Source organism: Athene cunicularia, assembly GCF_003259725.1.
Source record: "Athene cunicularia isolate RWA chromosome 7 unlocalized genomic scaffold, athCun1 chr7_part1, whole genome shotgun sequence".
NCBI lineage: Eukaryota > Metazoa > Chordata > Aves > Strigiformes > Strigidae > Athene > Athene cunicularia.
The window spans coordinates 12,775,968-12,799,129 of NW_020799107.1; the positions used below are offsets into that span (position 1 = coordinate 12,775,968).

The 23,162-nt window shown below is 40.9% G+C and overlaps 1 protein-coding gene across 1 annotated transcript in view; it reads left to right on the forward strand.

Moving 5' to 3' along the window:
* Positions 1–23,162, forward strand: part of TTN (titin) — a 241,668-nt gene that overhangs the window by 196,475 nt on the left and 22,031 nt on the right. Inside the window, 10 exon segments of the mRNA XM_026852428.1 lie at positions 28–17,133; positions 17,456–17,752; positions 17,855–18,442; positions 18,543–18,845; positions 18,992–19,288; positions 19,710–19,997; positions 20,087–20,386; positions 20,492–20,794; positions 20,964–21,269; positions 21,374–23,140. Of these exon segments, the coding sequence (XP_026708229.1) occupies positions 28–17,133; positions 17,456–17,752; positions 17,855–18,442; positions 18,543–18,845; positions 18,992–19,288; positions 19,710–19,997; positions 20,087–20,386; positions 20,492–20,794; positions 20,964–21,269; positions 21,374–23,140 (21,555 nt within the window).

Genomic DNA, 23,162 nt, shown 5'->3' on the forward strand with positions numbered 1-23,162 from the left:
ATGTTTTACCTTTTCCTCACTTTTCAGACCCACCAGGTCCACCTGCAAATCCAAGAGTGACTGATACTACAAAGACAAGTGCATCTTTAGCCTGGGGCAAGCCTCACTATGATGGTGGACTTGACATCATTGGCTATATAGTAGAGCATCAAAAGGAAGGAGAAGAAGAATGGGTAAAAGACACAACAGGGACTGCTTTAAGAATCACTCAGTTTGTTGTTGCTCATCTGCAGACAGGAGCCAAATACAATTTCAGAATCTCTGCCATGAATGCTGCAGGTGTTGGTGAACCAGCAATTATTCCCAGTGTGGAAATAAAAGACCGGGAAGAGATTCCTGACTTTGAATTAGATGCTGAGCTAAGAAGAACGCTTGTTGTTAGAGCTGGATTAACTATTCGGATTTTTGTGCCCATTAAAGGAAGGCCAACTCCAGAAGTTACTTGGACAAAAGATGGTGTTTCACTCAAAGGACGTGCCAGTATTGAAAATACAGACTCTTTTACACTCTTGATTGTCACAGAATGCACCAGATATGATGCAGGAAAATACCTAATGACTCTTGAAAATGCTGCTGGTAAGAAGACTGGCTTTGTAAATGTAAAAGTCTTGGATACACCAGGTCCACCAATAAACCTTAAGCCTAGAGAAATAACCAAAGACAGCATCACCCTGCAGTGGGATATGCCTCTGATAGATGGTGGTTCACGTATAACAAACTATATTGTTGAGAAACGTGAATCGACTCGAAAAGCATATTCAACAGTCACAACCAACTGCCAGAAGTGTTCCTTCAGGATTCCTAATTTGGCTGAGGGATGTGAATACTATTTCAGAGTGCTGGCCGAAAATGAGTACGGTATTGGTGAACCAGCTGAAACTGCAGAACCAGTAAGAGCTTCTGAGGCACCATCCCCACCTGAGAGCCTTAATATTATGGATGTAACACGGAATTCAGTTAGCCTGGCCTGGCCAAAACCAGAACATGATGGTGGCAGCAAAATCACTGGGTATGTTATTGAAGCACAGAGAAAAGGAACCAACCAGTGGGCACACATCACTACTGTAAAAACTCTGGACTGTGTAGTAAAGAATCTAACTGAAAATGAAGAGTATACTTTCCAGGTTATGGCGGTTAACAGTGCTGGAAGAAGTGCCCCAAGAGAAAGCAGGCCAGTTATTATCAAGGAGCAAACGATGCTACCAGAGTTTGACCTCCGTGGTATCTACCAGAAAACAGTCATTGCCAAAGCTGGTGACAATATCAAGATTGAAATCCCTGTGCTTGGTCGTCCAAGGCCTACTGTGACTTGGAAGAAAGAAGACCAGATACTTAAGCAAACACAAAGGGTAAATTATGAGAATACCGCAACTGCAACCATACTAACCATCAATGAATGTAAAAGAAGTGATAGCGGTCAATATCCACTGTCAGCTAAAAATATTGTTGGAGAGGTTAGTGAAGTAATCACAGTTCAGGTTCATGACATACCTGGGCCTCCTACTGGACCAATCAAATTTGATGAAATTTCATCTGACTTTGTAACATTCTCATGGGAGCCCCCTTTGAACGATGGTGGTGTACCAATAAGTAACTATGTTGTAGAAATGCGTCAGACTGACAGTACCACATGGACTGAATTGGCAACTACAGTGATACGTACTACATTTAAAGCCATTCGTCTGACTACTGGAGTTGAATATCAGTTCCGCGTTAAAGCTCAAAACAGATACGGAATTGGTCCAGCCATTACTTCAGAGTCTGTAGTTGCCAACTACCCATTTAAGGTACCTGGGCCTCCTGGCACTCCTCAGGTGATTGCAGTCACCAAAGAAACCATGACCATTAGTTGGAATGAGCCAGTTACTGATGGTGGAAGCCCAATTCTGGGATATCACATTGAACGAAAAGAACGAAATAGCATTCTTTGGCAGACTGTAAGTAAAATGCTGGTATCAGGCAATATCTTTAAATCAACCGGACTTACCGATGGCATTGCATATGAATTCCGTGTTATCGCAGAAAATCTGGCTGGGAAAAGTAAACCAAGCAAGCCATCTGAGCCTGTGTTCGCCCTAGACCCAATAGATCCACCTGGTAAGCCGATACCTCTGAACATTACAAGACATGCAGTTACACTGAAGTGGACTAAACCAGAATATAATGGCGGTTTTAAGATAACTGGCTACACCGTTGAAAAAAGAGACCTTCCTAGTGGCCGTTGGCTGAAGGCTAATTTCAGCAATATACTAGAGACTGAATTCACTGTAAGTGGTTTGACAGAAGATGCTGCCTATGAATTCCGTGTGATTGCTAGGAATGCTGGTGGGGCTGTTAGTCAGCCCTCTGAGCCATCAGATGCAATAACTTGTAGAGATGACATTGAAGCACCAAAGATAAAGGTGGATGCAAAATACAAAGACACTTTAGTGCTGAAAGCAGGTGAAGTTTTCAGACTTGAGGCTGATGTTTCAGGTCGCCCTCCACCAACTATGGCATGGACAAAAGGAGAAAAAGAACTTGAAGACACAGCAAAATTAGAAATAAAAATAGCAGATTTCTCTACTGTTCTTATCAATAAAGATTCTTCAAGAAGAGATGGTGGTGCCTATACACTTACTGCAACGAATCCTGGTGGCTTTGCCAAGCATATCTTCAACGTTAAAGTTCTTGATAGACCTGGTCCCCCAGAAGGGCCTTTGGCTGTGTCAGAAGTCACTGCAGAAAAATGTGTACTGTCATGGCTACCTCCACTGGATGATGGAGGAGCAAAGATTGACCATTATGTGGTTGAAAAACGTGAAACCAGTAGATTGGCATGGACAGCTGTAGCCACAGAAGTTCCATTAACTAAACTGAAGGTTACTAAGCTGTTGAAGGGTAATGAGTACGTGTTCCGTGTTATGGCTGTTAACAAATATGGAGTTGGTGAGCCTCTGGAATCAGAGCCCATTCTTGCAGTAAATCCATACGTGCCACCCGACCCACCTAAAACACCTGAAGTTACAGCAATTACAAAAGATTCTATGGTTGTCTGTTGGGGCCATCCTGATTCTGATGGTGGGAGCCCAATAACTAACTACATTGTGGAACGTCGAGACAGGACTGGTCTACGATGGGTGAAATGTAACAAACGGGTTGTTACTGACTTACGTTATAAAGTGTCTGGACTGACAGAAGGCCATGAGTATGAATACAGAGTCATGGCTGAAAATGCTGCTGGAGTCAGTGAGCCAAGCCCAACCAGTCCATTCTATAAAGCTTGTGATACCGTATTTAAGCCTGGTCCCCCAGGTAATCCTCGTGTTTTGGATAGTAGCAAGTCCTCAATTACAATAGCATGGAACAAACCCATATATGATGGTGGTTCAGAGATTACAGGTTACATGGTTGAGATTGCACTACCTGAAGAAGATGAGTGGAAGATTGTAACTCCACCAATAGGTCTAAAGGCCACTTCTTTTACCATCACTGACCTGAAAGAAAATCAAGAGTATAAAATACGAATATATGCTATGAACTCTGAAGGTCTTGGAGAACCTGCTCTTGTTCCTGGGACTCCAAAAGCTGAAGAAAGAATGCTACCTCCAGAGATTGAACTTGATGCAGAACTACGTAAGGTTGTCACTATTAGAGCCTGCTGTACTCTAAGACTCTTTGTTCCAATTAAAGGAAGACCAGCACCTGAAGTTAAATGGACAAGAGAACATGGGGAATCTTTGGATAGAGCAAGCATTGAATCAACAAGTTCATATACTCTACTTATTGTTGAAAATGTAAATAGATTTGATAGTGGCAAATACATACTGACAATTGAAAACAGCTCAGGTAGTAAATCAGCATTTGTGAATGTCAGAGTTCTTGATACCCCAGGGGCGCCTCAAGATTTGAAAATAAAAGAAGTTACAAAATCATCAGTTACACTCACATGGGAGCCTCCTCTCATAGATGGTGGCTCTAAAATAAAAAATTACATTGTTGAAAAACGTGAATCGACGAGAAAAGCTTATTCAACTGTTAATGCCAATTGCCACAAGACCAGCTGGAAAGTTGATTCACTGCAAGAAGGCTGCAACTATTACTTCAGAGTCCTAGCTGAAAATGAGTATGGAATAGGCCTTCCAGTTGAAACATCAGAATCCGTAAAAGTATCAGAAAGACCACTTCCACCAGGGAAAATAACTTTGTTGGATGTGACAAGAAATAGCGTATCCTTATCTTGGGAAAAACCTGAACATGATGGTGGTAGCAGAATTCTGGGCTACATTGTCGAAATGCAAAGCAAAGGCAGTGAAAAGTGGTCTACCTGTGCTACAGTAAAAGTTACTGAAGCCACTATTACAGGATTGATCCAAGGTGAAGAATACACCTTCCGCGTTTCAGCTCAGAATGAGAAAGGTATCAGTGATCCTCGCCAGCTGGGTATACCAGTTGTTGCAAAAGATCTTGTGATTCCACCAGCTTTCAAACTACTGTTTACCACTTTCAGTGTTCTAGCCGGAGAGGACTTAAAGGTTGATGTTCCTTTTGTTGGTCGACCCAAACCAGCAGTGTTTTGGCATAAAGATAATGTGGCACTGAAGCAGACTACAAGAGTAAATGCAGAAAGTTCAGAAAATAACACAGTGTTAACAATAAAAGAAGCATGCAGAGAAGATGTGGGGTCATATTTAGTTAAACTTACAAACTCTGCAGGTGAAGCAACTGAGACCCTAAATATTGTTGTCCTTGACAAACCAGGACCTCCAACTGGACCAGTAAAAGTAGATGAAGTAACAGCAGATAGCATTACCATTTCCTGGGAACCACCCAAATATGATGGTGGTAGCTCTATCAATAATTACATTGTAGAAAAAAGAGACACTTCCACCACCACTTGGCATATTGTGTCAGCTACTGTTGCAAGAACAACTATAAAAGCATGTCGATTAAAAACTGGCTGTGAATATCAGTTCAGAATCGCAGCTGAGAACAGGTATGGGAAAAGTACCTATCTCACTTCAGAGCCAATCATAGCTCAATACCCGTTTAAAGTTCCTGGTCCACCTGGAACACCTTTTGTAACAAATGTCTCAAAAGACAGCATGGTGGTACAATGGAATGAACCAGTCAATGATGGTGGTAGCAAGATCATTGGGTATCACTTGGAGCGTAAAGAAAGAAACAGCATTCTCTGGGCTAAACTGAATAAAACACCTATTCCAGATACTAAATTTAAGACAACTGGCCTTGAGGAAGGTCTTGAATATGAGTTCAGAGTTTATGCAGAAAACATAGTGGGCATTGGAAAGGCAAGTAGAGCATCTGAATGCTATACTGCACATGACCCATGTGACCCTCCAGGTCGTCCAGAACCTATAATTGTCACAAGAAGCTCAGTAACACTTCAGTGGAAGAAACCTGTATATGATGGTGGAAGTAAGATCACAGGCTACGTTGTTGAAAAGAAGGAGCTGCCTGATGGTCGCTGGATGAAAGCAAGCTTTACAAATGTCATTGATACTCAGTTTGAAGTAACTGGTCTAGTTGAAAACCAGAGGTATGAGTTCCGTGTTATAGCACGAAATGCTGCAGGTGTTTTCAGTGAACCATCTGAGAGCTCAGGGGCAATTACAGCAAGAGATGAAGTAGAACCACCTCACATAAGTATGGATCCAAAATACAAAGACACTATTGTAGTGAATGCTGGTGAGTCATTCAAGCTTGACGCTGATGTCCATGGTAAACCAATACCTTCCATTCAGTGGTTAAAAGGCGATAGCGAGCTGACAAACACTGCTCGTATGGAAATAAAAACTACCGATTTTGCAACAAGTCTCAGTGTGAAGGAAGCCATTAGAATTGACAGTGGTCAGTATGTACTACTGGCAAAAAATGTTGCAGGTGAAAAGAAAGTTCCTGTTAATGTCAAAGTTCTTGATAGACCTGGACCACCGGAAGGACCTGTTGAGATTACAGGCGTTACTGCTGAAAAATGCATGCTATCATGGAAACCTCCACTCCAAGATGGTGGTAGTGATATTTCACACTATGTTGTAGAAAAAAGGGAGACCAGTCGTTTGGTGTGGACAGTCGTTGATTCAAATGTGCAAACCCTAAATTGCAAAGTTACAAAACTTTTAGAAGGAAATGAATATGTTTTCCGCATCATGGCAGTGAACAAATACGGCATTGGTGAACCTCTCGAGTCTGAACCAGTACTTGCCAAGAACCCATTTGTAGTGCCACTTCCACCAAAGGCACCAGAAGTCACAGCCATTACCAAGGATTCTATGATAGTTGTATGGGAAAGGCCAGCCTCAGATGGTGGTAGTGAAATCTTGGGCTATGTTCTTGAAAAACGAGATAAGGAAGGCATTCGTTGGACAAGATGCAACAAACGCCTGATAAGTGAACTGCGATACAGAGTGACTGGGCTTATAGAAAATCACGATTATGAGTATAGAGTTTCAGCTGAAAATGCTGCTGGTCTTAGTGAACCAAGCCCACCTTCCACTTACTACAAAGCATGTGATCCTATTTACAAGCCAGGTCCACCCAATAATCCTAAAGTTGTGGATGTTACAAGATCTTCAGTTTTCCTTTCATGGAGTAAACCTATCTATGATGGTGGCTCTGAAATTCAGGGATACATTGTGGAAAAATGTGATGTAAGTGATGGTGAATGGTCAATTTGTACCCCTCCAACCGGAATTAAGAATACTCACATGGAAGTAGAAAAGTTAGTGGAAAAACATGAATACAAATTCCGCATATGTGCAGTTAATAAAGCAGGAGTTGGAGAGCATGCAGATGTTCTTGATTCTGTTATCGTGGAAGAAAAGATGGAAGCACCAGACCTTGACCTTGACATGGAATTAAGGAAGATTGTAAATGTGAGAGCAGGAGGTTCCTTAAGACTGTTTGTTCCCATCAGAGGTCGTCCAACACCTGAAGTAAAATGGGGTAAAATGGATGGTGAGATCAGAGAGGCAGCTATTATTGATACCACTAGCAGTTTTACTTCCCTTGTCCTAGACAATGTAAACAGATTTGATACCGGAAAGTATACTCTGACTTTAGAAAACAGCAGTGGAACAAAGTCTGCCTTTGTCACTGTAAGAGTACTGGATACCCCAAGTGCACCTGTTAATTTAAAAATCAGAGAGATCACTAAAGACTCTGTTTCACTTTCATGGGAGCCTCCTCTCTTGGACGGTGGAGCAAAAATTAAAAATTACATTATTGAAAAGCGTGAAGCAACAAGAAAGTCATATGCAGCTGTTGTAACAAACTGCCACAAGACTTCATGGAAAGTAGATCAACTTCAGGAGGGCTGCTATTACTTCTTCAGAATCTCTGCTGAGAATGAATATGGAATCGGCCTCCCTGAGGAAACCAGTGACCCAATTAAAGTTGCTGAAGTTCCACAGCCACCAGGGAAAATAACAGTGGATGATGTCACAAGAAACAGTGTCTCACTAAGCTGGGAAAAACCTGAACATGATGGTGGCAGCAAAATCATACAATACATTGTTGAAATGCAAGCAAAGGGTAGTGAGAAGTGGTCAGAATGTGCTCGTGTTAAAACACTTGAAGCAGTTATTACTAACCTAACCCAAGGGGAAGAATATCTTTTTAGAGTAATGGCTGTAAATGAAAAGGGTAAAAGTGATCCTAGAGCACTTGCAGTTCCAATCATTGCCAAAGACCTGGTGATTGAACCTGATGTAAGACCTGCTTTTCACAGTTACAGTATCCAAGTGGGACAAGATCTGAAAGTAGAAGTACCAATTGCAGGTCGACCTAAACCAACCGTTACCTGGGTAAAGGATGGCCAGCCATTAAGGCAGACAACAAGAGTCAATGTGAGCGATTTGACTGATCTCACTATATTGAATATTAAAGAAACTAGCAAAGAGGACGGTGGCACTTATGAAATCACTGTTGCTAACGTTGTTGGGCAAAAGTCTGCCTCTGTTGAAATTATAACGCTAGACAAACCTGACCCACCAGTAGGACCGGTGAAATTTGATGAAATAAGTGCAGAAAGTATTACCCTATCATGGAATCCCCCAGCGTACACAGGCGGCTGCCAAATCACCAACTATGTTGTTCACAAGAGAGATACAACCACCACTGTATGGGAAACAGTTTCAGCTACTGTTGCAAGAACTACGCTGAAGGTGACTAAACTGAAAACTGGTTCAGAATACCAGTTCAGAATATTTGCTGAGAACAGGTATGGGCAGAGCTTTGCACTGGAATCTGCACCTGTTGTAGCACAGTACCCCTACAAAGAACCAGGACCTCCTGGCACACCATTTGTGACAACGGTTACAAAAGACTCCATGGTCGTACAGTGGCATGAACCAATAAATGATGGTGGCAGTAGAGTGTTGGGCTACCATCTTGAGAGAAAGGAGAAAAACAGCATTTTATGGGCTAAAGTGAATAAAAGTATTATCCAGGACACAAGTTTTAAGACAACTAACCTTGAAGAAGGAATTGAATATGAGTTTCGAGTTTCTGCAGAAAATATTGTTGGTGTAGGGAAAACAAGTAAAGTTTCAGAGTGCTATGTGGCTCGTGACCCTTGTGATCCTCCAGGTCGCCCAGAAGCTATAATAATAAAAAGGAGCTCTATTACTCTACAGTGGACCAAACCAGAATATGATGGTGGAAGTAAGATTACTGGCTATATTGTAGAGAAACGTGACTTACCAGATGGTCGCTGGATGAAAGCTAGCTTCACAAATATCATTGAAACTCAGTTCACTGTAACAGGGCTTACTGAAGACCAAAGATATGAGTTTAGAGTAATTGCAAAGAATGCTGCAGGTGCAATAAGCAAACCTTCTGACAGTACAGGACCAATAACAGCAAGGGATGAAGTTGAACTTCCACGAATTTCAATGGATCCAAAGTACAAAGACACAATTGTTGTCAGTGCTGGTGAAACATTCAGACTTGAGGCTGATGTTCATGGAAAGCCACTACCAACCATTAAGTGGTACAAAGGAGATAAAGAGCTTGAGGAAACTGCTAGATATGAAATAAAGAACACAGATTTCAGTGCATTAATAATTGTAAAAGATGCTGTTAGGGTTGATGGTGGACAGTACATTTTAGAAGCCTCTAATGTTGCAGGAACAAAGACAGTACCAGTAAATGTAAAAGTTCTGGACAGACCAGGACCTCCAGAGGGCCCAGTTCAAGTGACAGGAGTTACAGCTGAAAAATGTTCATTGGCATGGTCTCCTCCTCTTCATGATGGTGGCAGTGATATTTCTCATTACATTGTAGAGAAGAGAGAAACTAGTCGCCTAGCGTGGACTATTGTTGCTTCAGAGGTTTTGCCTACAATGCTGAAAGTAACAAAACTCTTGGAAGGAAATGAATACATTTTCCGTATTATGGCAGTGAACAAATATGGTGTTGGTGAGCCGTTAGAATCTGTGCCAGTAATGATGAAAAATCCATTTGTGGTTCCTGGACCACCGAAGGCCTTGGAAATTACCAACATCACAAAGGATTCTATGACTGTCTGCTGGAACCGACCAGATAGTGATGGAGGTAGTGAAATCATAGGTTACATTGTAGAAAAGAGAGACCGAGCAGGCATCAGATGGATAAAATGCAATAAACGCCGGATTACAGATTTGCGATTAAGAGTTACAGGGTTAACAGAGGATCATGAATATGAATTCAGAGTTTCTGCTGAAAATGCTGCTGGAGTGGGTGAATCAAGTCAAGTTTCTCCTTACTTTAAAGCTTGTGACCCCATGTTCAAGCCTGGCCCACCAACAAATGCACATGTTGTGGATACCACCAAAAGTTCAATTACACTTGGTTGGAGTAAACCTATTTATGATGGTGGTTGTGAAATCCAGGGATACCTTGTAGAAATCTGTAAAGCAGATGAAGATGAATGGTCACTTGTTACTCCACAGACAGGTGTACGTGCCACTCGGTTTGAAATCAAAAAGCTTACCGAACATCAAGAATATAAACTACGAGTATGTGCCCTCAACAAGATTGGTGTAGGAGAGGCTGCATCAGTTCCTGGTACTATTAAACCAGAAGACAAACTTGAAGCTCCAGAACTTGATATTGATTCAGAGCTAAGGAAAGGAATAGTGGTTAGAGCTGGGGGGTCTGCTAGGATCCACATACCGTTCAGGGGACGACCAACACCTGACATCACATGGTCTCGAGAAGAAGGTGAATTCACAGAAAAAGTTCAGATTGATAAAGGCATAAACTACACACAACTTTCAATTGACAACTGTGATAGAAATGATGCTGCAAAGTACATCCTTAAATTGGAGAACAGCAGTGGTTCCAAATCTGCATTTGTTACGGTAAAAGTCTTGGACACACCAGGACCACCACAAAACTTGGTGGTAAAGGATATAAAGAAGGATTCTGCTGTATTATCTTGGGAACCACCCATTATTGATGGTGGTGCAAAGGTAAAGAACTATGTAATAGACAAGCGTGAGTCAACCAGGAAGGCATTTGCAAATGTAAGTGCTAAGTGTGGCAAGACAAGTTTTAAAGTTGAAAATCTTACAGAAGGAGCAATTTATTACTTCAGAGTTATGGCTGAAAATGAATTTGGAGTTGGTGTTCCAGCTGAAACCACAGATGCTGTCAAAGCCTCAGAGCCACCTCTGCCTCCTGGGAAAGTAACACTGACTGATGTGACTCAGAGAAGTGCATCACTTACATGGGAAAAACCTGAACATGATGGAGGTAGCAGAATTTTGGGATACATTGTTGAAATGCTGCCTAAAGGAACAGACAAATGGAGTGTTGTTAGTGAGACCAAAACATGCAATGCAGTTGTCTCTGGCTTGAGTCCAGGACAGGAATATCAATTTCGTGTGATTGCCTACAATGAAAAAGGCAAAAGTGATCCCAGAGCACTTGGAATTCCTGTGATAGCTAAAGACTTGACAATTGAGCCAAGTTTCAAATTGATGTTTAATACATACAGTGTACAGGCTGGAGAAGATCTGAAGGTAGAAGTACCATTTATAGGTAGACCCAAACCTACTATTACTTGGGCAAAAGATGAGCAGCCACTGAAACAGACAACCAGGCTACATATTCAGGATACATCAACATCGACTATCTTACATATTAAAGAAAGCAACAAGGAAGACTTCGGTAAATATACAGTAACAGCAACAAACACAGCAGGTACCGCAACAGAGCACCTGAGCATAATTGTACTGGAAAAGCCTGGCCCACCACGAGGACCTGTCCGCTTTGATGAAGTTAGTGCAGACTTTGTTGTTTTATCATGGGATCCACCTGATTATACTGGTGGCTGTCAGATAAGCAACTATATAGTAGAAAAGCGTGACACAAGCACTACCATATGGAGCATTGTATCAGCAACTGTTGCAAGAACAACTATCAAAGCAACAAAGCTTAAAACAGGTTCTGAATATCAGTTCAGGATTTCTGCTGAAAACAGATATGGGAAGAGCTCTCCTTTGGATTCAAAACCAGTTGTTGTGCAATACCCCTACAAGGTGCCTGGGCCACCTGGAACCCCATTTGTAACAGCAGCTTCCAAGGACCATATGATTGTACAATGGCATGAACCAGTTAATGATGGAGGAAGCAAAGTTCTTGGCTACCATCTTGAGCGTAAAGATAAGAACAGCATTCTTTGGACAAAACAGAACAAGTCACTTATTGCAGACACCAAATATAAAACAGATGGCCTTGAAGAAGGTCTTGAATACGAGTTCAGAGTTTCTGCTGAAAACATTGTTGGCATTGGCAAAGTCAGCAAAGTATCAGAATTATATGTTGCCCGAGATCCTTGTGACCCACCTGGCCGCCCAGAGGCCATTGTTGTTACAAGAAATAATATCACACTGAAGTGGAAAAAACCAGAATATGATGGTGGAAGCAAAATAACTGGATACATTGTAGAAAAGAAAGAACTACCTGATGGCCGCTGGATGAAAGCAAGCTTTACAAATGTGTTGGAAACAGAATTTACAGTAAGCGGTCTCGTTGAAGACCAACGATATGAATTTAGAGTAATTGCAAGAAATGCAGCAGGTTGCTTGAGTGAACCATCTGAAAGTACAGGGCCAATTACTGCCAGAGATGAAATTGAAGCGCCAAGGGCTTCACTGGATCCTAAATACAAAGATGTCATTGTAGTTCATGCTGGAGAAACCTTTGTTCTTGAAGCTGATATCCACGGCAAACCTATTCCTGACATTACATGGTCAAAAGATGGTAAAGACCTTGAAGAAGCAACTGCAAGAATGGAAATTAAATCTACCATTCAGAAAACGATTCTTACTGTCAAAGACTGTATAAGATTAGATGGAGGTCAGTATACTCTCAACCTCAGAAATGTTGGTGGCACAAAATCTATACCAATCACCGTAAAAGTGCTTGACAGGCCAGGACCTCCAGAAGGACCTTTGAAGGTTACAGGTGTCACTGCAGAAAAATGCTACTTGGCATGGGCTCCACCTTTACATGATGGTGGTTCTAGTATCTCACACTATATCATTGAGAAGAGAGAGACAAGCAGGCTTTCATGGACGCAAGTAGCAACAGACGTGCAGGCTCTCAACTACAAAGTAACCAGACTCCTTGCTGGCAATGAGTACATTTTCCGTGTGATGGCAGTGAACAAATATGGAACTGGAGAACCCTTGGAATCTGAGCCAATTGTGGCTCGGAATCCTTACAAGTCCCCCGGTCCTCCATCAACACCTGAAGTTTCAGCAATCACAAAAGATTCTATGGTGGTAACATGGGGTCGCCCTGAAGATGATGGGGGAGCTGAAATCGAAGGTTACATACTTGAAAAACGTGATAAAGATGGTATCCGGTGGACCAAATGCAATAAGAAAAGGCTGACGGACTTGCGATTCAGAGTAACAGGTCTTACCGATGGGCATTTCTATGAATTTAGAGTTTCTGCTGAAAATGCTGCAGGGGTAGGGCAACCCAGTGAGCCATCCATTTTCTATCGTGCTTGTGATGTGTTATATCCACCAGGTCCACCAAGCAATCCAAAGGTTACAGACACTTCCAGGTCATCAGTTTCCCTTGCCTGGAGTAAGCCCATTTATGATGGTGGTGCTCCAGTTAAGGGATATGTAGTAGAAGTAAAAGAAGCTGCTGCTGATGAATGGACTACCTGCACCCCTCCAACTGGCCTACAAGCAAAACAGTTCACTGTAACAAAACTTAAAGAGAACCAGGAGTATAACTTCCGCATCTGTGCCATCAACTCAGAAGGAGTAGGAGAACCTGCTACTATACCTGGTACAGTCATAGCAGCAGACAAGATTGAACCTCCTGAAATTGAACTTGATGCAGATCTCAGAAAAGTAGTCACTGTACGTGCTAGTGGTACATTGCGCCTGTTTGTCACCATCAAAGGAAGACCAGAACCTGAAGTTAAATGGGAGAAAGCAGAAGGAACAATTAGTGAGCGAGCTCAGATTGAAGTCACCAGTTCCTATACAATGCTGGTCATTGACAATGTTAATAGATTTGACAGTGGTAGATACAATCTTACTTTAGAGAACAACAGTGGCAAAAAATCAGCTTTTGTAAATGTCAGAGTGCTTGATACACCTAGTGCACCTATAAACCTGACAATCAGAGAAGTGAAGAAAGATTTTGTAGCATTAGCCTGGGAACCACCACTTATTGATGGTGGAGCTAAAATTACCAACTATGTAGTTGAAAAGCGAGAATCCACAAGAAAGGCATATGCCACAGTTACAAACAATTGCACTAAGAATTCCTTCAAAATAACTCAACTACAAGAAGGATGTAGTTACTTCTTCCGTGTTCTAGCTGTAAATGAATATGGGGTTGGCTTACCAGCAGAAACACCTGACCCAGTTAAGGTTTCTGAACCACCTTCTCCACCTGCAAAGGTCGTTCTTGTTGATGTGACTCGCAACTCTGTTTCAATTAAATGGGAAAAGCCAGAGAGCGATGGTGGCAGTAAAATTACTGGTTATATAGTAGAAATGCAAACTAAAGGAAGTATAAAATGGAGTGCATGTACACAGGTGAAAACATTAGAAGCAACAATAACGGGCTTAAGTATGGGAGAAGAGTACAGTTTCAGAGTTATTGCTGTTAATGAAAAAGGAAAAAGTGATCCAAGAGAACTTGGTATCCCAGTCATTGCAAAAGATATTGAAATCCAGCCATCTGCTGAACTCCTTTTCAACACATACACTGTGAAAGCTGGAGATGATCTTAAGATTGATGTGCCATTCAGAGGGCGACCTCTTCCCACCATTAGCTGGAAGAAGGATGGAAATGCCTTAAAAGAGACAACCAGGGTAAATATTCAGACATCAAAGACTTCAACTTCACTGTCCATCAAGGAAGCTTCAAATGAAGATTTGGGACATTATGAATTACATCTTTCAAATACTGCCGGATCAACAACAGCTTCTTTAACTGTAGTTGTCCTTGACAGACCAGGACCACCAACTGATGTGCATATTGATGAAGTTAGTGCTGATAGCATAACTCTGTCTTGGAAACCTCCAGCATATGATGGTGGGTGCCATATTAGCAATTACATTGTGGAGAAGCGAGAAACTACCACAACAACATGGGATGTAGTATCTGCAGCAGTTGCAAGAACATCAATTAAAGTATCTCGACTCACCACTGGCTCTGAATATCAGTTCCGCATTTGTGCAGAAAACCGCTATGGGAAAAGCACTTACACTAATTCTCCTTCTGTTGTGGCAGAGTATCCATTTAAGCCTCCAGGACCACCTGGAACTCCTCATGTGGTGCATGCAACTAAAACTTTCATGGTTGTAACTTGGCAGATACCAGTTAATGATGGAGGTAGCAGAGTACTAGGATATCACTTGGAGCGTAAAGAAAGAAGCAGCATTCTTTGGACAAAAGTCAACAAGAGCCTTATACCTGATACACAAATGAAAGTTACAGGCCTCGATGAAGGACTGCTGTATGAATATCGTGTGTATGCTGAAAACATTGCCGGCATAGGCAAATGCAGTAAATCATGTGAACCAGTTGCTGCAAGAGATCCGTGTGATCCTCCTGGTCAACCAGAAGTTACTAACATTACAAGAACATGTGTCTCACTGAAATGGACTAAGCCAGAATATGATGGTGGAGCTAAAGTAACAGGATATATTATTGAACGCAGAGAGATACCAGATGGTCGTTGGCTGAAGTGTAATTTTACTAATGTACAAGAAACATACTTTGATGTAGGTGGACTTACAGAAGACCAGCGATATGAATTCCGTGTGATTGCAAAGAATGCCGCTGGACTCTTCAGTCAGCCATCTGAATCAACTGGACCTGTGACTGTAAAAGATGATGTAGAGGCTCCAAGAATTATGATGGATGCCAAATTCAGGGATGTTGTAGTTGTGAAAGCTGGAGAAGTGTTTAAAGTCAATGCTGATATTGCAGGACGGCCGATACCAGTGATTTCATGGACAAAGGATGGCAAGGAGCTTGAAGGAAAAGCTAGAGTTGAAATAGTCTCGACAGATCACACTACTGCAATAACCATTAAGGACTGTATCCGAGGTGATTCAGGACAGTATGTACTAACATTACAAAATGTTGCAGGAACAAGATCTTTGGCAATTAATTGCAAGGTACTTGATAGACCTGGCCCACCTGCAGGCCCATTAGAAATAAATGGCCTTACTGCTGAAAAATGCCATTTATCATGGGGACCCCCTCAAGAAAATGGTGGTGCAGATATTGATTATTATGTTGTAGAAAAACGTGAGACCAGCAGAATTGCATGGACACTTTGTGAAGGAGAGCTTAGAACAACATCCTGTAAGGTGACAAAACTACTGAAGGGTAATGAGTATATTTTCAGAGTAATGGGAGTTAACAAATATGGCGTTGGTGAGCCTCTAGAAAGTGTTGCTGTCAAAGCCCTAGACCCATTTACAGTTCCAAGTCCACCCACATCTTTAGAGATCACCAATGTGAGCAAAGATTCAATAACTCTGTGCTGGGCAAGACCTGAGTCTGATGGAGGCAATGAGATCTCTGGCTACGTAATTGAAAGGCGTGAGAAAACTAGCCTAAGATGGATTCGTGTAAACAAAAAGCCAGTCTATGATTTAAGAGTGAAATCATCTGGTCTCCGTGAAGGATGTGAATATGAATTCCGGGTTTATGCAGAAAATGCAGCTGGCCTTAGTCTTCCAAGTGAGACCACACCATTAATTAGGGCAGAAGATCCAATCTTCTTGCCATCTCCCCCATCTAAACCTAAGATTATGGATTCTACAAGATCAAATATCACAATTGGGTGGACAAAGCCACTGTTTGATGGAGGTGCTCCAGTAACAGGATACACAGTTGAATACAAGAAAACTGATGAAACTGATTGGACAATGGCTATTCAGAATTTAAGAGGCACAGAATACACCATAACTGGATTAATATCAGGCTCTGAGTACGTCTTTAGAGTGAAATCCATTAACAAAATTGGTGTCAGTGAACCAAGTGATGTCTCAGAACCTCAGGTGGCAAAGGAGAGAGAAGAAGAACCTGCCTTTGATATTGACAGTGAAATGCGAAAGACTTTAATTGTAAAGGCTGGTGGATCATTCACAATGACTGTTCCTTTCAGAGGCAAACCAGTCCCAAATGTAACATGGAACAAACCAGACACTGATCTTCGTACACGAGCAAGCATTGATACTTCAGATAATTGCACATCTCTTACTATTGAAAAAGCAACAAGAAACGATTCTGGAAAATACACATTAACATTGCAAAATATTCTGAACACTGCTACCCTGACTTTAATTGTAAAAGTTCTTGATACTCCTGGCCCACCATCTAATATTACAGCAAAAGATGTAACTAAAGAATCTGCTGTGTTATCTTGGGATGTTCCTGAAAATGATGGTGGAGCACCTGTAAAGAACTATGTTATTGAAAAACGAGAAGCTAGTAAAAAAGCATGGGTCACTGTGACAAACAATTGTCATCGCCTGTCCTACAAAGTGACTGGCTTGCAAGAAGGTGCCATTTACTACTTCCGTGTTTCTGGAGAAAATGAGTATGGTGTTGGAGTGCCCTCGGAGACCAAGGAGGGAACAAAAATAACAGGTGTGTTTTACTAAGAAAAATATTTGTTAATATTTAAAACAATACATATTTTTAAATGTTTACTTCAAAATAACATTAAAAGTGTTAAATCTGTTTACGGTAAAGAAGATTATTTTGTGGTAGGTATGTCTGTGGTTCTACAAATGAAAAAGAGCTAATAGCTTGAATTTTAAATTTTGCTTGCATTTTACTTAAAACATTTCTAATATATAAATTAATTTAAAAACATATTTTCTCAATCCAGATAGCATTCTTGTGTAACTGCTGATATAAAAAGTAAATATTTGTGATATAGTTTAACCTGCTGTACTTTTTTCCTTAGAAAAACCCAGCCCACCAGAAAAACTTGGAGTAACAAATGTCACAAAGGACAGTGTTTCTCTTTCATGGCTAAAACCAGAACATGATGGTGGAAGCAGAATTGTGAGCTACCTCATTGAAGCTCTTGAAAAAGGACAGCAAAAATGGGTTAAGTGTGCAGTTGTAAAGACAACTCATCATGTTGTCCATGGTCTTAAGGAGAATGTTGACTATTTCTTCAGGGTGTTTGCAGAAAACCAGGCTGGTTTAAGTGATCCTAAGGAACTACTGCTCCCTGTTACAGTCAAAGAACACTTAGGTATGCCTTCTGACAAGAGATGGAAGTTGATACATGTTAAATTCGATTCATATTTAAAAAGCAAGAATGTTTTTTAATCATTTAAAATGTCTTCCTTTCCAGAATCTCCTGAGATTGACATGAAGGGCTTCCCTCATAACACTGTATATATTCGAGCAGGATCAAATCTGAAAGTTGAAATTCCTGTTTCTGGAAAACCAGTGCCAAAGGTGACGTTGTCTAGAGATGGTGTTCCACTGAAACCTACTATGAGATTTCACACAGAAACCACTGCAGAAAGTCTCATCATTAACCTTAAAGAAAGCGTGGCTGCTGATGCTGGCAGATATGATATTACTGCTGCCAACTCAAGTGGCACCACAAAATCATTTGTTAATATTGTTGTGCTGGACAGACCAGGTCCTCCTGTTGGTCCTGTTGTCCTTAGTGATATCACTGAAGAGAGTGTAACACTCAGATGGCAGCCACCAGTTTATGATGGTGGAAGTCAAGTTACCAACTATATTGTACTGAAAAGGGAAACAAGTACTGCTGCTTGGTCTGAAGTGTCTGCAACTGTTGCTAGAACTGTTATCAAAGTTATGAAGCTCACAACAGGAGAAGAATACCAATTCCGCATCAAAGCTGAGAACCGCTTTGGCATCAGCGATCACATAGACTCACAATGTGTGGTTGTCAAGCTTCCTTACAGTGAGTAACATGCTTCTTATGCTATAGCTCAATGTTTTAGTGCTCTGATGTTGAAAATACAATTTTGTTAACAATTAATCTCTTCTTTTGACATCATCAGCTACCCCTGGCCCTCCTTCCACACCATGGGTCATGAATGTCACCCGAGAGAGTATTACTGTTGGATGGCATGAACCAGTCACTAATGGTGGCAGTGCAGTCACCGGATACCATCTGGAAATGAAAGACAGGAATAGCATATTATGGCAGAAGGCTAACAAGACCCTCATTCGCACAACTCACTTCAAAGTCACCACCATCAGTGCTGGCCTTATCTATGAATTTAGAGTTTATGCAGAAAATGCAGCTGGCGTTGGAAAAGCAAGTCATCCTTCTGATCCAGTCCTTGCAATTGATGCTTGTGGTATGTATTCCCTAGAAAATAAAGAAACCCAACCATTTAAGTAGTGCTTTTATTATTTTTTATCTGTGATATTTTGTCCTGTACTGTAAGCCAGTATCCAAAACAACTGTTATTCATTAGCAATACTCTTATGTTTCCTATTGCAGAACCACCAAGAAACGTTCGTGTGTCAGATATTTCCAAGACTGCCATCACTCTGTCGTGGCAGAAGCCAGCATTTGATGGTGGTAGCAAGATCACTGGATACATCGTAGAAAAACGTGATCTTCCAGATGGCAGATGGACAAAAGCTAGCTTTACCAATGTTATTGAGACTCAGTTCACAGTATCTGGTCTGACACAGAATTCCCGGTATGAATTCCGGGTCTTTGCTAAAAATGCCGTTGGTTCCATTAGTAATCCCTCAGATGTTGTGGGTCCTATCACATGTGTTGATACATATGGTAAGTGTTTTGCAATGATATAACAGGACCACTTTGTGGTACTAGGAAGCTTAAAGGCAATGCTGTTTTGTAGAATCATAGGCTTCTAAAAACGGAAACAACTGTGAGCTATTTGGGCATGACTGTAATGAATATCTTTGGCAGTATATGCACTTTTAAAGTCTTGCAGTATCCAATTTTTGAGCAACAGAAGTCTGCCCTTGCCCTATGGCCAAAGTGGTTATATTTATACATGTCATTGCCTTTTCTTGATAGGATTAATTCTAACTCATTCTAGTTCTATGATTTGAGTTATACATGCTATCTTTACTTCGATCTGTATTTATGAAATGCCTGTAACTATTAGCTTAAATAAAGTATTATTATTTTCATTAAATACAAGTCTAAAATAAGCATGTTTTTAACTTATTTTTTTCTTAAGGTGCACCTGAAATTGATGTGCCACCAGAATATACGGAAGTGGTGAAATATAAAGCAGGAACATCAGTTAAACTAAAACTAGGCATCTCAGGCAAGCCAATACCCACAATTGAATGGTTCAAAAATGGCAATGAGGTGCAAACCAGTGCATTAATGTCTATTGAAAACACAACAGAATTTGCTTCTATACTTATCAAGGATGCAACTCGACTCAACAGTGGCAGCTATGAATTAAAATTGAAGAATGCGATGGGTTCAGCATCAGCCCATGTTAGAGTACAGATACTTGGTATGTCTTGAGCTATGACTGTATTATACAATATTAAACAATAATTCAGTAATAAATACTTAACATCATTTTTCTTCTGCCTTCCACAGACAAGCCAGGACCCCCAAGTGGACCTATACAGTTTAAGACAGTCACTGCTGAAAAGATTACAATAATGTGGGACCCGCCAGAAGATGATGGTGGTGCACCTGTAACACACTATGTTGTTGAAAAGCGGGAGACAAGTCGGGTTGTATGGTCTTTAATTTCTGAAAAACTGGAGGGATGTATCATAACTACAACAAAAGTCATCAAAGGAAATGAATATGTGTTCCGTGTCCGTGGTGTGAACAAGTTTGGAGTTGGTGATTCACTAGAGTCTGAGCCTGTTATAGCCAAAAATTCATTTGGTAAGAAACATAAAATAACATGCAACTGAATTACCTTGTGTATTATTTGTAAGTAGTACTGATCTATTTTTTTTTTTTTTTTTTTTTTTTTTTTTTTTAACTCAGTTACACCTGGACCACCTAGTGTACCAGAAGCCACAATGATAACCAAGAATTCTATGACTGTTGTCTGGAATAGGCCCACTGTTGATGGAGGCAGTGAAATATCAGGATATTTTCTTGAGAAACGTGACAAGAAGAGTCTGAGTTGGTTCAAAGTTACTAAAGAAACCATTCGGGACACCAGACAGAAAGTAACTGGTCTGACTGAAAACAGCGAATATCATTTCCGAGTTTGTGCTGTCAATGCAGCTGGACAAGGTCCATTCTCTGAAGCCTCTGACTTCTACAAAGCTGCAGATCCTGTTGGTAAGATACAATGTGCAGTATTTCTAATTGGTTAGAAATCAGTGAACAATGAGCAATTAGGATGGGATATCATCAGGGTAACTGAGGGCAAACTTTATTCTTCTTTATGATTAGTTGTAAATCTGGCTTCTGATTATCTTTTTTTTCCCCCATAAACTGTCACTTACAGATAAGCCAGGCTCACCAACAAAGCTAAAGGTTGTGGATACAACCAAGACATCTGTCACCCTTGGCTGGATTAAACCTGCTTATGATGGAGGAAGTCCAATTACCAGCTATGTGGTGGAGAAGAGGGAAGGTGAAGAGCAAGAATGGACTGTAGTCAGTCATAAGGGAGAAGTGAGAACAACTGAGTATGTTGTATCCCGCCTTCAGCCAAGTGTTAATTATTACTTCCGTGTGTCTGCTATAAATTGTGCTGGACAAGGAGAGCCTATTGAAATGACAGAACCTGTTCAAGCTAAAGATATTCTTGGTACTGTACTTTTCAGTGATTTATCATTTTTCTGTGTTTTGTGTTTTTTAAAAACATTTCTTATTTTCCAAGTATGCATTATTAATATTTACTTATTTCCACAGTGGCACCAGAGATTGATCTGGATGTTGCTCTCCGGACCTCTATTGTGGCTAAAGCAGGTGAAGATGTGCAAATAATGATTCCATTCAAAGGAAGACCTCCTCCAACAGTCACATGGAGAAAGGGTGACAAGAATCTTGGGACTGATGAAAGATATATCATCCAGAACACTGAATCATCTACACTACTTACTATTCCTCAAGTTACCCGAAACGATACAGGAAAATATGTTCTTACAATTGAAAATGGAGTTGGAGAAGCAAAATCATCATTTGTGAATGTAAAAGTACTTGACACACCGTCTGCCTGCCAGAAGTTGCAGCTTAAGCATGTTTCTCGTGGCACAGTTACACTGGTGTGGGAGCCACCTCTTATTAATGGTGGTTCTGAAATAACAAATTATGTAGTTGAAAAAAGAGATGCTACAAAGAGGGCCTGGTCAACTGTAACAACAAAGTGTTCTCATACCACCTTTAAGCTAACTAACCTGTCAGAGAAGACTGCATTCTTCTTCCGTGTTCTTGCTGAAAATGAAATTGGACTGGGTGAACCTTGTGAAACATCTGAACCAGTGAAAGCTGCAGACATACCTGGACCTGTAAAAGACCTGGCCATGAAAGATTCTACAAAGACTTCTGTTAAATTGCAGTGGAGCAAACCTGACTATGATGGTGGTAGCATTATATCAGACTATGTTATTGAAAAGAAACTGCAGGAAGAAAAAGAATGGGCATATGCAGGCACAAGCAAGAGCTGTGAATTTGAAGTTGAAAAACTTAAAGAGCTTTCTGTCATGGAATTCAGAGTCTTTGCTAAAAATGAAAAAGGCATGAGTGATGGTGTTACTATTGGACCCATTACAGTGAAAGAGCATATAATAACACCTGAAGCTGACCTTTCTGATGTTCCTGGAGGTCAGATTGCGGTAAGAATTGGACATAACCTGCACATTGAACTGCCCTATAAAGGTAAACCTAAGCCATCCATGAGCTGGCTTAAGGACAACCTCCCTCTTAAAGAAACTGAACATCTTCGTTTCAAGAAAACGGAAAACAAGATAAGCTTAAGCATCAAGAATGTGAAAAAGGAACATGGTGGCAAATATACTCTAATTCTTGATAACGTAGTCTGCAGAAAAACTTTCACAATTGTTGTCATCACTCTTGGCCCTCCATCTAAGCCAAAAGGACCTTTAAGACTAGATGAAATCAAAGCAGATAGTGTAGTTCTGTCATGGGAAGCTCCTGAAGATGATGGGGGAGGAGAAATTACTGGCTACAGTATTGAGAAAAGAGAAACTTCACAAATAAACTGGAAGTTGGTGTGTTCAAGTGCTGCAAGAACAACATTCAAAGTACCAAACCTTGTTAAAGACACTGAATATCAGTTTAGAGTTCGTGCAGAAAACAGATACGGAGTGAGCCCACCTCTTGTCTCAGCAGATGTTGTGGCAAAGCATCAGTTTAGACCACCAGGTGCCCCAGGCAAACCTGTTGTATACAACATAACTGCTGATGGAATGACCATATCTTGGGATGCTCCTGTTTATGATGGTGGTTCAGAGATTATTGGATACCATGTTGAAAAGAAGGAAAGAAACAGTATTTTGTGGCAGAAGGTTAATGTTGCCTTAATATCTAACAGAGAATACAGAATTACTGGACTGCTTGAGGGCCTGGATTACCAGTTCCAAGTATATGCTGAAAACACTGCAGGTCTAAGCCGAGCTAGCGAGCCAAGCAAATTTACTTTGGCAGTCTCTCCAGTGGGTGAGTGAATGACCAATCACAC